General features: G+C 36.2%; 1 protein-coding gene across 2 annotated transcripts in view; it reads left to right on the plus strand.

Moving 5' to 3' along the window:
- LOC140138184 (uncharacterized) overlaps window positions 1-16,320 on the plus strand; it is a 189,015-nt gene that overhangs the window by 128,770 nt on the left and 43,925 nt on the right. For both annotated transcript variants that reach the window (XM_072160107.1, XM_072160108.1), the window contains one exon: window positions 12,841-12,985. In XM_072160107.1, the coding sequence (XP_072016208.1) occupies window positions 12,901-12,985 (85 nt within the window). In that variant the 5' untranslated portion in view covers window positions 12,841-12,900. The remainder of the gene's footprint in view (window positions 1-12,840; window positions 12,986-16,320) is intronic.

Genomic DNA, 16,320 nt, shown 5'->3' on the forward strand with positions numbered 1-16,320 from the left:
CTGCTGGAAGATGATAATCCGATAATTGATTTGTGCTGTTGCTTGAGGTCATTAACGATACTCGCGGTAAGCTTATAAGAGATGCATTTCTTAAACTATGCAATTCACCTGATATTTTATGCAAGGGTATTGAAGACTATGACTTGTATAGGTACTTTTTCATTTTAAAAAGTGAGGTGAAATGTCTTTAAAAATGGTTTCTTGTGATAATAGTAATTATATAATACTAGTGGCATAGCCAGGAATTTATCGTGGATGGGGAGGAATCGACTTTTAGCTGGCTATCTATATAGAGAACAGTGACTGGAGTGTGCCCAGTGTGGTTGTATGGCTTCAGTAAAATATTGATGGACATATTGCGTGTCCAATTGCTGACCAATCACCTTACACAGGGATATCTGCAATCTGCAATAACACAGTTCAATGACCCTCATCAAACAAGTAAAGCTCAAATTTGACCTCGAGTTGTGGTACAGGAGTTTTTGTACCTAACACATTCAAAGGTCATTCAGTGAGTGTAGAAGCACATTGGGGTTAAGGAACTGTGTCCTAAATATTGTCATGTTTAAGATCCTAGTGTGTGTTAAGGTCAAATTTTGAGTGTAGAAACATATTGAGGTTCAGGAACTGTGCCCTAGATATTGTCATGTTTGAGATCCTAGTGTGTGTTAAGGTCAAACTTTGAGTGTAGAAACATATTGGGGTTAAGGAACTGTGTCCTAGAGATTGTCATGTTTAAGATCGTAGTGTGTAAAGGTCATTTGTTTGAGTGTAGAAGCATATTGGGGTTAAAGAACTGTGTCCTAGAGATTGTCATATTTAAGATCCTAATGCGTGTAAATGTCATTCTTTGAGTGTAGAAACATATTGGGGTTAAGGAACTGTGTCCCAGAGATTGTCATGTTTGAGATCGTAGTGTAAGGTGATAATCCTTAGGGCAGCTTCTATCTCTTTCTCTCCTGTTTTCATTCTGTCAAGGTTTGGTGGCATGTCAGTGTAGATGTCAGCAAAGTGTGTGTAGATTTAATATAACACTTGGTTCTACCACTCTTGTCATTGCTTTCACTTGGATAGTAGTACTATGGGAGTAATAACGTGTGAGATACAATAAATATATCATGTGATAGTGTTGAGCTGTGATAATAGCTGACAGGTTGTTATATCAAGGTTAGTGTTTTGTTTGTTATAAAGTTGAATTCTCAAAAAGTGTTTGGCAGTCAAGTTGGTTGGCTCTGTTGGTAAGGTGCTTGACAGGGGTTCGATTTACTTTGAAAAAATTGCATAGCAATTTTTAGCGAAAACATTATTTAGGTGATGTTCTTATAATATTAGCATATGTTTACATTGTATAAAATTGCTATAGGCCTACAAGCTGAAATTTGTGTAGCAGGTTGTCCAAAATGGGGAGCATTTTGCTCCGCGACAGTTAAAGTTAAATCGAACCCTGGTGCTTGTGTGTTGGTGTTTAACTGCAAGATTTTTCACATTTAAACTGTGGACTTACCTAGCCTTTCCGAAAGGCCAGTTGGTTAATATTTTCCCACAAAAATATTGTACCAGTAAAAATACCCAGTAGTAAAATAGTGCCGCAGCGACCGGCTCGATCTCATCGCTTCGCCACTCGCTGTCGCGGCTTCGACGCTCCCTCCCCACTTGGCCAGGATCGTCGGGAGGGATAGTGAGTCGTCTTTGACAAAGACTAGGACTTACCTGCAAGTGAGCACCATCCTCATTTTGTGGATCTCTGCAGTAGGTCAAAATTACATTTCAAATGCATTGCAGAGAAACGTCCTCTATTGTGCATTAAATATTTAGTGACTTTCATTGGTAGACATATTTACATAGTTATACACACAAAGAATCACCATTTTGGTCATAAGTTTGTTGATTAAAATGTTGATTCAGATGTCCGTGCTTTGATAGCAATACACGTGTCCACGGTGGTGTGTGTGTGTGCGTTTGTAAATGCCTTCAAATGAGGACCTATAATGGATACACACCATAAAATGAGGACTCACCTCCAAACGAGGACGTCCTCGGTTTGAAACCATGTTCAGGATGACGTAAATGATGCAAATATGCATATAAGATAGCATATAAGATAGGTCCCCCATAGGAGGTATAGGACGGGTCTCAGTTGGATAGTAAGTAGTCTGGTGTGTTTGGGTGAGGTCCACGGTGTGTCGATTAAAAACGGGTGTGTAAGTCCTTGGTTAGATCCTCCTAAAGTCGAGGTCCTTGTTTGAACGTATTTACAAACAGGGGTGTGTATGTTTAAGCCAGCTCCTAAACATAGTGGATTGTAGTTCTATAAAGTGTGAGATACAATAAATATATCATGTGATAGCGGAGAAGCTGTGATAATAGCTGACAGATTGGCAAGTGTTTTGGTTGTTTTTGAGTAGAAGTGTTTGGCAGTCAATTTGGCTCAATTGGTTGACTTGTGGGGATGTGTGGTGACATTTGTAATTCTCTTACTCTTCTTTATTAAAGGTCATTGGATGCCAGGTTCTACATAACTTCGCAGGGCCTCCTGGGAATTCAGCGTTTGTCATTGAAGGGGCTACCCTACTTAAAGAAAGTTAAAATAATAAATAATTTACATAATTTGCACTTTTCCAATATACACCATGCATGGCCATCACTTTGACTGCATAAATTGGGATTTGAAAAGTTCAAATTCTTAGTATGCAATATTCTTCATATTTATCCATTCTTATGGCATTTATATATAGGATTAATCTGAGCCTGACCTTTAAAAAGTATATTAATAATGACATTATTTCTTACTTCTTATTTGTAAAAAGGGTTTTGCATATCAATCCTTAGATACCTATCATGAAAATACTGTCAGCCAGTTGGGATGAAAACAGCCACCTTTCCCATCATGATCTATTTGAAGATAAGAGGGGAGCAGTTTTGCCAAGTCTTGGCAAACTCCTCCACTTAAAGCACCCAATTGGGCTCTTTTGGACTTGTTGCCAGGATACTGTATAGGGGGATATCTTTGCTGTAGGCTACTATTAAATATTGCAAAATGTTTACACCTCTGTATACCTTATTTAGTGCCCTTTTCCTAATTAGTGCTCATTTTAAGTAACTTCTCTTTTAAGAAAATTCTCAATAAAGTGCCTATTCTTTTGTGTCTGTACGGTCCATCACCTGTCACTTGGTAGTCTTGGAACATGCCTAATGATGGCACCCATGGCCACTTGATAAATTGTTTTATTTGAATTAATCGATATTATACAATGTTTTATAACACCATTAAGCAAAGGAATCATCGTTAACACTCAACACCAGTGGTGTGTAGCCAAGGGGAGGAACTGCCTTAATATTTGATTTTAGGACAATCTAGCACATTTTTGACAATATGCATCAAAGTTTGCCCACTAGAAAGTTGTCTTGCCTCTCTTTGCTCCCCCTCTGAAAAGTCCAGGCCACACCACTACTTAACACCAATGCACAGAGCAAGCATAAGGCCTTAAAAAAATTGTTTGATTGGCGTAACCCGACCGACCCTAAAAATAGGCCTGACCCTAGACTTTTTTTCTTATTTTTTGCAAAAAATGAATAAAAAATTTTTAAAAAGATTAAAATAAAAAATATAAAAAATCGTGATTTTCAGCTTAAAATGTGTGTAGAAAAAATTTACAAAAAAAAAAAAAAAATTGCTGACTGACCTACCCTAATTTTTTTCATGTTACGCCAATCAAATAATTTTTTAGGCCTAAGTTATCATACTCCAGCAATATTATAAATTTATTTTGATCCTGTATACATGACTTTTGCAACGTATTGATAAAACAGACAAAACCAATCCACCTGCTATTTTATATATTTGCCAGTTGGACACAATACAGTGCATTAAAGCACGTTTATGACATTTTGATTGGGATCTTCAAGCAAATGTCATAATACTGTGTGAATACAAGAATATCTTGGTTGCATAGCTGCTTTATGTCAAATGCATTCTGTGTGCTGCACAAACACAGCAGTGTAAAACATGGCTTCCCAAATTTCGGAAGAAAAATATGGCGCAACCCACACATAACACAATACTCTTATACTTACTGAAACTTCTCAGCGGAATGCCATGCAAAAAAGGAGACACAATTACCACTGGGACAAATGCACGTGAAGCGCGTCAAAATTGACCACTTTGATGTTAAAACTGGCCAAAATAGGGTTACATGCCCAATACGATGGTACCCTTCACTAAAATGCTTGGTGATGTATTTTTTTTTTTGCAAGTTCGACAACCCCTTTTGGAAGATGCCATGATCCCGAAAGGGTCACGACCCTCAGTTTTGGAAGCACTGGTGTAAGATGTTGATATCGTCTATTGCATTCCTTGTGACCAATTAGAGAATAATTGATGGGAATATTATTTTGTTTTTATGATCTAAGGGCATAGCCAGCTTTCTTGGTTGAGGGAGAGGGAATATAAATGTCTTCACAATTTCGACCAAAGGGTTTTATTGGAACAATGTGCACACATAGCATGCACAAATTTGGTATTTTGTACTATTTTGGCCCATGATCGAGTGAATTTTGGTTTTTGATTTTCTATAAATATAATCATGTAAAATCAGTCGTTTGTTGCCAAAATTGATTGATTTTGACTGAAAATTTTTACAAAAAATTCACAACATTTCAAAAATATGTTTTGCAAAAAATCATCAAAATGTTTGCCTGGTTTTTAAAGCTTTTGGTGATATTTAAGGGTCATTTTAGCCTCCAGAAAAAAATCCTGACCGACTGACTCGGCTTGAAAAGTCCATACTTCCATAAAATGGTTGTTTTTTGTCACCTTCTTAATTTGGTTCATTATAATAAAGTAAATGGTAGCTATTGCTTGCCTGCGCATATAGGATGTTCTTGTGCTCATACCGGCCATGTAACATTTTCATCTGTAGAAATACTTAATACAAGTCATGGAAAGAAAGAACATGATGAGGAAAACATGAACTGTATGATATATCAATCATTTTTGTAAAGTAGTTATGACATTATATACTATTAATAAAGTTATACAGTGCTGGTATTGTTTTTGATTACAAAAATTGCTATGTACTACAGGCAATACATTGTAGATGTAGATAGGTGTAACTTTATTTTATTTAGGAAATAGCTATCTACTGCTGATATTGGTATTGATAAAGTATAGTAAGTACAGATTAGTACAGTAATTCCTTTTATTATTATGTGGTATTGATGGCTGAGAATATTAACAAAAATATTTGATACAGTACTTATTTACTGCTGATAATGGTATTGATGAAGAAGCTATCTACTGCTGATATTGGTATTGATGAAGAAACTATCTACTGCTGATAATGGTATTGATGAAGAAACTATCTACTGCTGATATTGGTATTGATGAAGAAACTATCTACTGCTGATATTGGTATTGATGAAGAAACTATCTACTGCTGATAATGGTATTGATGAAGAAACTATCTACTGCTGATAATGGTATTGATGAAGAAACTATCTACTGCTGATAATGGTATTGATGAAGAAACTATCTACTGCTGATATTGGTATTGATGAAGAAACTATCTACTGCTGATAATGGTATTGATGAAGAAACTATCTACTGCTGATATTGGTATTGATGAAGAAACTATCTACTGCTGATATTGGTATTGATGAAGAAACTATCTACTGCTGATAATGGTATTGATGAAGAAACTATCTACTGCTGATAATGGTATTGATGAAGAAACTATCTACTGCTGATATTGGTATTGATGAAGAAACTATCTACTGCTGATATTGGTATTGATGAAGAAACTATATACTGCTGATAATGGTATTGATGAAGAAACTATCTACTGCTGATAATGGTATTGATGAAGAAACTATCTACTGCTGATAATGGTATTGATGAAGAAACTATCTACTGCTGATATTGGTATTGATGAAGAAACGGTCTACTGCTGATAATGGTATTGATGAAGAAACTATCTACTGCTGATAATGGTATTGATGAAGAAACTATCTACTGCTGATAATGGTATTGATGAAGAAACTATCTACTGCTGATATTGGTATTGATGAAGAAACTATCTACTGCTGATAATGGTATTGATGAAGAAACTATCTACTGCTGATAATGGTATTGATGAAGAAACTATCTACTGCTGATATTGGTATTGATGAAGAAACTATCTACTGCTGATAATGGTATTGATGAAGAAACTATCTACTGCTGATAATGGTATTGATGAAGTAACTATCTACTACTGATATTGGTATTGATAAAGTAGCTATCTACTACTGATATTGGTATTGGTAAAGTAGCTATTTACTGCTGATATTAGTATTGAGGAAGTAGCTATGTAGTGTTGATGTTGGTTGTAGTTATTTTTGGCTGATGTTGGTATTAAGAAGTGGCTACCTACTGTTGATATCATATCAATATTGATGCAGTAGCTATCTACTGCTGATATTAGTACTGATGAAGTAACTATCTTCTGCTGGCATTAGTATTGATGAGGTAGCTATCTACTGCTGATATTGCTGTTGATGTTGTTGATATTGGTATTGATGAAGTAGCTATCGACTGCTGATATTATTCTCTAAATGTGAAAGAGTGAAAAACAGCTCAAAAAGAGTGGTTTTTCCACTCCTCCTTGGAGCTGTATGAGTGACCACTCCTTTTGGAGTGAAATTCACTCTCACTAAAGAGTGAATAAAATCACTCTTTAGTGAGAGTGAATTTCACTCCAAAAGGAGTGGTCACTCATACAGCTCCAAGAAGGCGGGGAAAAACCACTCTTTTTGAGTTAATAGCTCTGAAATAAAGAAGTGAATGAGACTGACAAAAAATAATCACAGAAATAGGCACAAAATGTTCATTCATTCATGTATTTTTGTGAGCAAAGGAATTACAACACAATAAGTGTTATTACATGTTAATTAAGATTAAAATGGTAATTTTGGCATGATTAAAAGCTTAGTGACGTGGGACTATGGGCCTAGCATCACACATGCAGATAGGCGTGCTGCAGTATGATAAATTAGAGACTGGTCAGAGATAACAGGCCTATGCTTTGGCCTGACCCTATAGCCTAAGCCTAGCTAGAGGCCTATAGTCCTCTGACTTTTGGCATCACACATGCAGATATAATGTGCTGCAGTATATAAACATGATAAATTAGAGACTGGTCAGAGATAACAGGCCTATGCTTTGGCCTGACCCTATAGCCTAAGCCTAGCTAGAGGCCTATAGTCCTCTGACTTTTGGCATCACACATGCAGATATAATGTGCTGCAGTATATAAACATGATAAATTAGAGACTGGTCAGAGATAACAGGCCTATGCTTTGGCCTGACCCTATAGCCTAAGCCTAGCTAGAGGCCTATAGTCCTCTGACTTTTGGCATCACACATGCAGATATAATGTGCTGCAGTATATAAACATGATAAATTAGAGACTGGTCAGAGATAACAGGCATATGCTTTGGCCTGACCCTATACACGAATCCGACGGGAGCTGTTTCTACTCCTCAACCGTGGGTGGCGCTGTTAAATCCGCCATTGCCGGGGCCATTTAAGCGCTTGATTCAAGTTCACGTGCACGCTGTATGTTCACCTTTCATCTGTTTTAAGCTATTTTAATCCCGATTTTAATCAGGTTAATACTACAATTTTTTCATGATTAGGTCTACCTTATTTTGAGGAGCTGTGGTCGGAACATTTTTGAGCATTTAGACCTACAATTATATTGATGCTCAACTTTAGGCCTGGCATGCTAGGCCTTGGGCCTGACTAGTCATTTATTTTTGGTTGGTAGGCCTACTCTGCATTGACACGGGTAGCCGACCCTAGTATAACTCGCCGGCTCTCACAACCGATATTGGCATGTTGGTAGTGTTATTTTAGACAAGGTTTAACTTCAAGTCAGGGATCTAGAGGTGGGATTCATTCATGATTTATCAATAAACGAGCATATACTCGGGCCCATGGGCCTACAATAAAAAACGTAACACGTTTTGTGAGAGCAAAGCAGGGTTCAGTATGGGTCATGGAATTTTGCTTTTCATTTTCCAGGCCTGCAAAGTCATGGAATTCAGAAAATCGTGGAATTTGCTCCCCCAAAGAACAATTTGCTCCCCCAAAAAAGTTTCTCTGATTAATAATATTATTTTAAACCAAAAATGGTAATTAAATTCATTCACCCTTTTCCGTGTTTTTAAAATCCATTCCGATTGTTAGGCCTACTTTCTAAATCGGAAAGTAAAATCAACGCATTTACCGCCAGCACCTGCTGGGTAAATTTTACACAGAAATTATGCCACTTGCCCACTATTCCGCCGTCTGAAGGTATATATTTAGTTAACTATTTAGCTATTTTGGTGCAAAATAGTAGGCCTAGAAGATGATTTCCGACATCGTTTTCGTTCCGACTTTCGGATCATGCATGAATGCACATTATTTTTTTTATTTAATAGGCCTATAGGCCCTACCTAAAAGATGATTTCCGAAATAATACTTCTGACTTTCAGATGATTCATGCACATTAATATTTTTTCATTAAGTAGACCTATCTAGGGCCTAACTGCTATACACATGCTATGTCGTCGGAAGGTATATGGGCAATTCCGTATGATAGAGAGCAAATTCCAAATGGTGAAAATAGTTAATATCTCCAAAAACACTGGTGCCACAATATTACAAATTTGGTATGAAATGATAGAGTAGAACAATATCTTTAATTTGATGCGTATTGCAGTTATATATTGAAATATGTTTACTACTCAGTACTGATTTATTTTTCAAAAGACATGATTTTCTGCACACAATTTTGTTTTTGAAAAGGTAAACATACATGTTACATTCCGTTACCGTGGAATTGCCGGTAAGCCTTAGTAAAACTAAATTTATTTAGCTCTATATTAGGCCTACAAGATGATTTCCGACATCGTTTTCTTTCCGACTTTCGGATCATGCATGCACATTATTAATTTTTGTATTTAATAGACCTATAGAATGATCTCCGATATAGTTAACGTCCGACTTTCAGATGGTTCATGCACATTCACATTAATATTTTATTAACCATCTAACTACTACACGTACATGCTTTGTTGTCTGAAGGTAGGCCTATTTAGTTAACTATTTAGCTCTATTGGTGCAAAATAATAGGCCTAAGATGATTTCCGACATCGACATCGTTTTCGTTTCGACTTTCAGATCTGAGACGAATTCGTCTCAGTTTCAGATCATGCACGCACTTTGTTTTTTTTATTTAACATGTATAGACCTACAAGATGATTTCCGAAATAATTTGTGACATGATCAAGGGGAATGAGTCGGATGTCGCTAATATTGTTTTTGAGATATTGGCAAAAACAATGTTCAAATTCTTTTGTTTTATCATTGTTTTTAGCCATTGATAAATTGCTCATAACTCGGTAACCAGACGTCCGATTTTGATGGAGTTTGCATCAAAATGTAGCATTAATTTGTAAACAGCTAGAAAATGATCCAAAAAACTTCTAATTGAAAATTGCCGACAAGTGACTCATCCCCTGATGATGTCACATTTACTTCATCAGACTTTCAGATGGTTCATGCACATACTTTTTATTAATTATCTAACCCGGGCTATCTAACGGCTACACATGCTTTGTCGTCTGAAGGTATTTAGTTAGCTCTATATTGGTGCAAAGTAATAGGCCTAGGCCTACAAGATAATTTCCGACATTAATATTAACCATGCATAGACAACTGGTATAGACGTACATATCCAGTAGAGTTTTCTAATTAACATTAGCACTAGGTTTTATCTTTCTTTTTTGTTGTTGAAAACATGCCCTAACAAAACACGATGTTAGGCCTAAAGCTTCTGGTGGGTGGTCCACCTGAATCAATGAATTGTTAGTTTATGCATAGGTCATGTAATAAAGCCAGTGCAAAAGTTTTAAAAATGCTTCGTGCATAGTTGAATATGAGGACGTGGACATTTTAAAGTGTTGTAACTTGAAAATGGAGCTTCTTTGACAATTGTTTGTATGTTCAATGTGAAGGTGGTTGAATTAAAGCATATTTTGAAAGTATAGTGCCCCTTAGCATGGTTAGGGTTTTGAAGTACACAAATAGTACAATTGTATGAAAATGGTTGGTGCATTATATACCAGAGAAAGTCATGGAATTCTTTAATTAAAATCATGGGAAGTCATGGATCTTTTTTTGCTCATGAAGATTTGTGCCGTCCGGACTTTTTCAAAAATCAGTGAGGGAGTCCCTTATTATTTGTTATTTATATGTTGTTTTTACCATCCATTTCTGTGTAAAATTGCAATTGCAAAGGCTTTGGCAACGCATCATAAAAACGGGGAGGCCCCTAATATTTTTTGTTATTTCCCCAAAGCCGTAGGCCTACCCCTAGCTTGAAGAGAGTGTTTGCAATAGGCCTACATGTTTATAAATGGTAAGCAAGAACTTCGAAACATGTCTTTTCATTGCAACAATTTTAGAAACAAAGAAAGGGACCAAAGAAGCAAAATAACAAAAATATTTGAAAATCTTCAAAAATCGGGCGGGGACGTTATTTATTTTCAATTGGCCTCATCGGGAAGTAGGCCTACCGCATCGGACTTTCAATTAAATCAAGAAAATCGTCAGTCAAAGACCGATAATTATCTAGTTCTTTTAGATCTTCGTAATTAAAAGCATTCATCATTTGCATTTTTTTTTTTTAAAACTCTACTTCTGATGAAAATTTTGCGATATTTTATACTACTTATTAAAAGTTAAAACTATTTTCAATACACCTGTAGGCCTATCCGGTTCTTTAAACCAGAGCTAAGCGACCGATGCTTTTTAACACTTTTCATACGGATGAAATAAGCTTTTGTTTGCAATATTAGGCCTACGCTTCGGCGAAAAAAAGATGCATAAATTCACTTTTTGACAAGTAAATTACCTTGAAATTCTAGTTTTGGCCAGTCTCGAACATCATCTGCCTAAGCAGCCATGGCAATTTGATGATGGTGCCAGTGAAGTGAACTTAGAGAAGCATATCCAAAGTATTGTTGTTGTTTGCCTATACTATGCTGCACAAATGGCCCCCGTAATGGCCCCCCGTAATGGCGGCGATGTAAGAGGGCGCCCTTTCGAGAGTGCGCGGTCGGATTCGTCTATAGCCTAAGCCTAGCTAGGTATGGCCTGGCCTTGCTGCATGTGATCCTGTGGCTACTGGTATGTATAGCATGACTAGCGCATCGGACTCGGAGATGTGATCGGGTACATACTAACAATATAATATTATTCCAATACAATTATTACACAAGTACACTCAATCATTTACAGGTTTATGAAGTAATGCATGTACCAGGTATGCATAGCAGTGCATGAGTGTGCTACCGTAATGCCGGACCGACAATGTGAATCAATGTGTTCAACAAATGAAGAAGCTTCATGGGTACAATTATCACCTTTGAGACAGTAACATCAGATTTTTAGTTGTCGATTACAATCTGCAATGATTCAACATATAAATAAAATAGTTCTAAGTATACTTACTAACGAAAATATTGGTTATTTCTTCGCCAAACTGCTACTGACAACTCCACCGCCATTGCTGCAACGACTATTCGCGAATGAATAATCACAATTTTTTACGTGGCTCTCAGCGTGAAAATCCGCTTTCTGATTGGCTGTACGAACTGTGGATTCACTCCGCAAAGAGTGATTGTAATTTCACTCTGAAATTGAGCGGTAATTTTGGATCACTCTGTAAGGAGTGAATCTACATTGACTGAGTAGAAGCTTTTTTTCACTCTAAAAGAACGACTGACCGCTCGAATAGAGTGAGAATGAAATCACTCCAAGTTCCGAGTGAAATTTTCACTCTTTTACATTTAGAGAGTAGTATTGATGAAGTAGATATTTACTGCTGATGTTGGTTGTAGTTATCTACTGCTGATATTGGTATTCATGAAGTGGTTATCTTCTGGTGGCATTAATATTGATGAGGTAGCTATCTACAACTGCTGATATTGCTGTTGATGTTGTTGATATTGGTATTAATGAAGTAGCTATATACAGCTGATATTGGTATTGATGAAGTAGCTATCTACTGCTGATATTGGCATTGATGAAGTTGCTATCTACTGCTGATATTGGTATTGATGAAGTAGCTATCTACTGCTGATATTGGTATTGATGAAGTGGCTATCTTCTGGTGGCATTAATATTGATGAAATAGCTATCTACTGCTGATATTGGTATTGATGAAGTGGCTATCTACTGTTGATATCAGTGATCAAATAGCCACACATTTTGTATATGATTGAGTACCGAGTAGCTCCATAGGTGTAGATCCCGGGGGGATGGGGGATTTACCCCCCACCCCATATTTTGCCGGGGGGATGGTCCATACAATCATCCACCCAATGTTGATGGCTGTATGTGGGTTTCTGACCAAATTAACCTCATATTTGGCCATTTTAGCCCCAGAAGTGCAATTTTTTCGCGCTTCATGCAAATTTATTCCACTTGTGCATCATGTTTCAACAGTTTCCCTTCAAAATGGCAAATTTTATTGTGCGCTTCGCGGGCATTTGTTCCATAAACTTATTCAGGAGCCAAAAGGTGCTGGATTCAGTATACTTTGAGAATTTTTTCCAACCTCATCCCCCCAATGTCAAAAAGAAATCTACGCCACTGAGTAGCTCCATAGTCTAATCTTAAGAGTGGTATTAACATTGGGATTTGCTTACAAAGTGATGATGAATTCAGCTCAAACTTATTGTTTCTGAACTACCTGTAATTTTATTGTATTCTAATGTATCATTGTCCTTCATTTTTTTTCTTTTATTTAGGTAAATGCCATCATCAGACTTTGATTGTGATGCCAGCTTACTCAGGGAGCCAGTACCGGCATGGGATGCTCGGCAACTAAGACTATCCAATCAGAATCAGGGTCAGAGAAGAGCAATGAGGAGGAAAAGGTATCGCAATCCAAAGGTAAGTTACTCGGTAAAAAAAAAGCACAGTGATTTATAGTGCGCTACGCACAGGCATAACGCCTAGACATTGATCCACAAGCCTCAGCACACTTTACAGGTTGTCGCTGACCACTACGGCCCCACATCATTTCATATACCATTTAACAACAAATCAGGGACTTTGCTGCTACAAGAGCGCACACCCTAGACATTCCACAAATAACCTTCGCAACCAGGATCAGCTCCTCAAGTTTCATACAGGTTACAACGAGACAATTAGCAGTAAGTTCCTTGTCCAGGGAATTTCAAGCTAACTAAATTTTTCCACGAGAGCGTACTAGGCACCGCCATGGTCGAAATCCGCAACGTATCACACCATAGTCTAACGCGTTATCGATTGAGCTAACTTGACTTCATCAATACCAATATCAGCAGTAGCTATGGTTTGTACCAGTGTTGGGTCATAATTAGATTTTTCAAAAATAATTTGTCGGCTGTATTCCATAGTGGCGTATAGTGGGGCACCACAAGTAAACATCTTTTTGGGAAAATCAGTTTTGAAGAAATTCCAGTATAAAATTGACTTGCGTCAATTGGACATTCATTATATTTTGTAATTGATGTGAAATTTCTGTAGCAAAATAAATAAATTTCATCTGTACTTTCAAAAGAAATAAGGACACATTATCATGTACAACACAATTCGTCACTATGGAAAAATATATTGTAAAAGAATTTGATTGTCTCAATTAAGTTTGATTTTTTCTTCAAATTACTTGATGAGGTTTTTAAAGTGTCTGACCTGATTTATATATAAAATGAAATTTGCCAAAAATCACTGTAAATTTGCAAAAAAGTAAGTATTTCTGACATAAATACAATGTGATTATGTTTTTAGATTAGATATTTTTCCATTTGATTCCAAGAATCAGTACATTTGCTACTGTTTGCACCCCCACCCTCGATCTTGAAAAACTTGCTAGACCACTGTCTGTCTTAGTAAATGAATTTGAATTGAATGAATTACATATAGCCTTCGGTACGTGAGAAAGGTGATTGCAAGAAAGATAAAAACTTTGAAGTGAATTGGTTCATCATATATATGAGACATAATTATATTAGATTCAGACTACATTCTTACTCTACAAACACTTAAATCAAATTAACATACAATGTAGGTCGGTCATGATAGCTTTTTTGTTTCTTCTGTGTGTGTCTATACCTGTGCAATCTCTATAGTAAGAATTCCAATTGAATGAACGCAGCTTTTAACAGCTGCACTCGATCCAACCGCGATCGTATATTGCGTATTTCAAACTACAATGCGAACGCACGACCTGGATACAATGCTATCCAATCACGAGTGCGTTGGCATGGCATGGTTGATTCACTTCCGCGTTACTCACGCACAGTCGCACAAGCTGGCGCACATCGCGCAGTGTACGCAAAAAATTGCCACGCTATTGAAAGCTGCGCTCATTCAATTGGAATTCCCACTATAGTAGAGCTGGCTATTTAGATACACAAGAATATTACACAGCTTGTTTGTGTGCAGGTACTGTCCAAGATATTGTCACTTTTGCAAACCCTCCATACCCACTGATTTGGAGTGACCTGGTAGCACCACCAGATGATCATATGATTGGTAACTGGTTGAAACCATCACATCAGATTATACACTGTTGTATTGGACAACACTGCAGGGTTGTTTGATTTAAATCACGCCGATTTAAATCAGTGATTTAAATCGCGATTTAAATCACTTAATTTTTTTATAAAAATCACTGATTTAAATCAACTTTTCCCATTTTTTACCATTTTTGATAAATGGAAGTTAATTTCTTGCTTAAATTGACTGTTTTACTTCATTCTTAATGCTTCTACAACTTTTGGATACAATTAAATACCTCTATGATGTCACTTTATCTATGACTAAAAATTTGTCTTTGAGGTGCAGAATTCAACAGGTTTGTTTCCCATGATTTTACCAAATTTTTTTTTTTTTATTTTCACATGTAAAAACACATTTTGATTTTTTGTAAATACCTGATAGGATTGTGCATATGACTGGCATTCCACTGGTACTCTTTTTACTTTATCATGGGGTATAGCAGTTCTTGGAATAAAAAAATAAAAAAATCGATTTAAATAAAAAAAAATCTGATTTAAATCAAAAAAATCAACAACCCTGGGCAACAGTCATAATCAATTGATCATAATCATACGTATGCACAGGTACAGTCGTAATTAATTTTATTTCAAGAAGTTGCAATTCCAATGACTTATATCACCATTCATTTAGATTTAATCTGAATAAGTCCCAACCGGCACACAACCCAACTTGAAAAAAAAATGCAAAGGAATGTGCCGGCGTAGGATTCAAACCCATAACCTTCCGATTACCAGACCCATCCATTAAGCTACCAGCTCCCACTGATAAACGGTGGTTAAAACTGGGTCTAATGTGAGCAGTCGATTTGTGTTTATTTGTTGTCTTGTTTAATTGTAACGGTTTGGGTTGGTAAACTGTTCTTTCTTTCTTATTAATTATGTTCAGTTTCATAATTAGCAATCATTTCCCATTGTGTTTATTTGTTTTTAGGCAGGATGCACAGTCCCATTATCTACTTTACTTTCATTAAACGCTTTTATCCTTTAATAAGTAATATAATGAAAACTCATTTTTTAAGAATTTGATATGTTTTTATGTTTGTACCTTTAATAATATGTCTGCCTATGTTCTGGTTTTTGTAGGAAAAAACAGGCCACATTGTGGTTTGTCAAGCATAAATTAATGCTCTGCCTGCTAGCCATAAAAAGTCCAAGTTTTAAGATATTTTCTCAAAATATCAAGAGCTATCTCAAGAACCAATGAGCTAATACTAGGCTTCTTTGTACTCATTTTAATGCATTGTTCATGCTAATTCCAAAAATGGTCATGAAAATAATAAAATCTGAAATTTTTGAATTAAAAAAAATTTAACTTGTCGTCTGCAGTCAACACCCACATGGAGAGAGTTAAAGTTGATACTACCTTTGTACAGATATTTCTTTGTTTTCCTTCACATTATACTTCCTCCTACATGTAAGACCTAAAAAGAAAAATTTATATCGCCCTTCTCGACCGACCCTAAAATCTGAAAAAATAGGGTTGTGGTTTGTTTGTTTTTGGTTTCCTCATATTAGAATTTTCATATTTGATATAAAATACATGAAAATGTTGTCAAAATCTTTTTCCTGATTGTAATTTGTACTGCACAACTTTAATATATTAAAAAACAAGCATAAGAAACCCTATAAATAACTGTTTACAATGGTGTGGTAAACTTGCATTTCTTGATATTGTATGTGGCC

The sequence above is a fragment of the Amphiura filiformis genome, chromosome 17 (assembly GCF_039555335.1).
Source record: "Amphiura filiformis chromosome 17, Afil_fr2py, whole genome shotgun sequence".
Classification (NCBI taxonomy): domain Eukaryota; kingdom Metazoa; phylum Echinodermata; class Ophiuroidea; order Amphilepidida; family Amphiuridae; genus Amphiura; species Amphiura filiformis.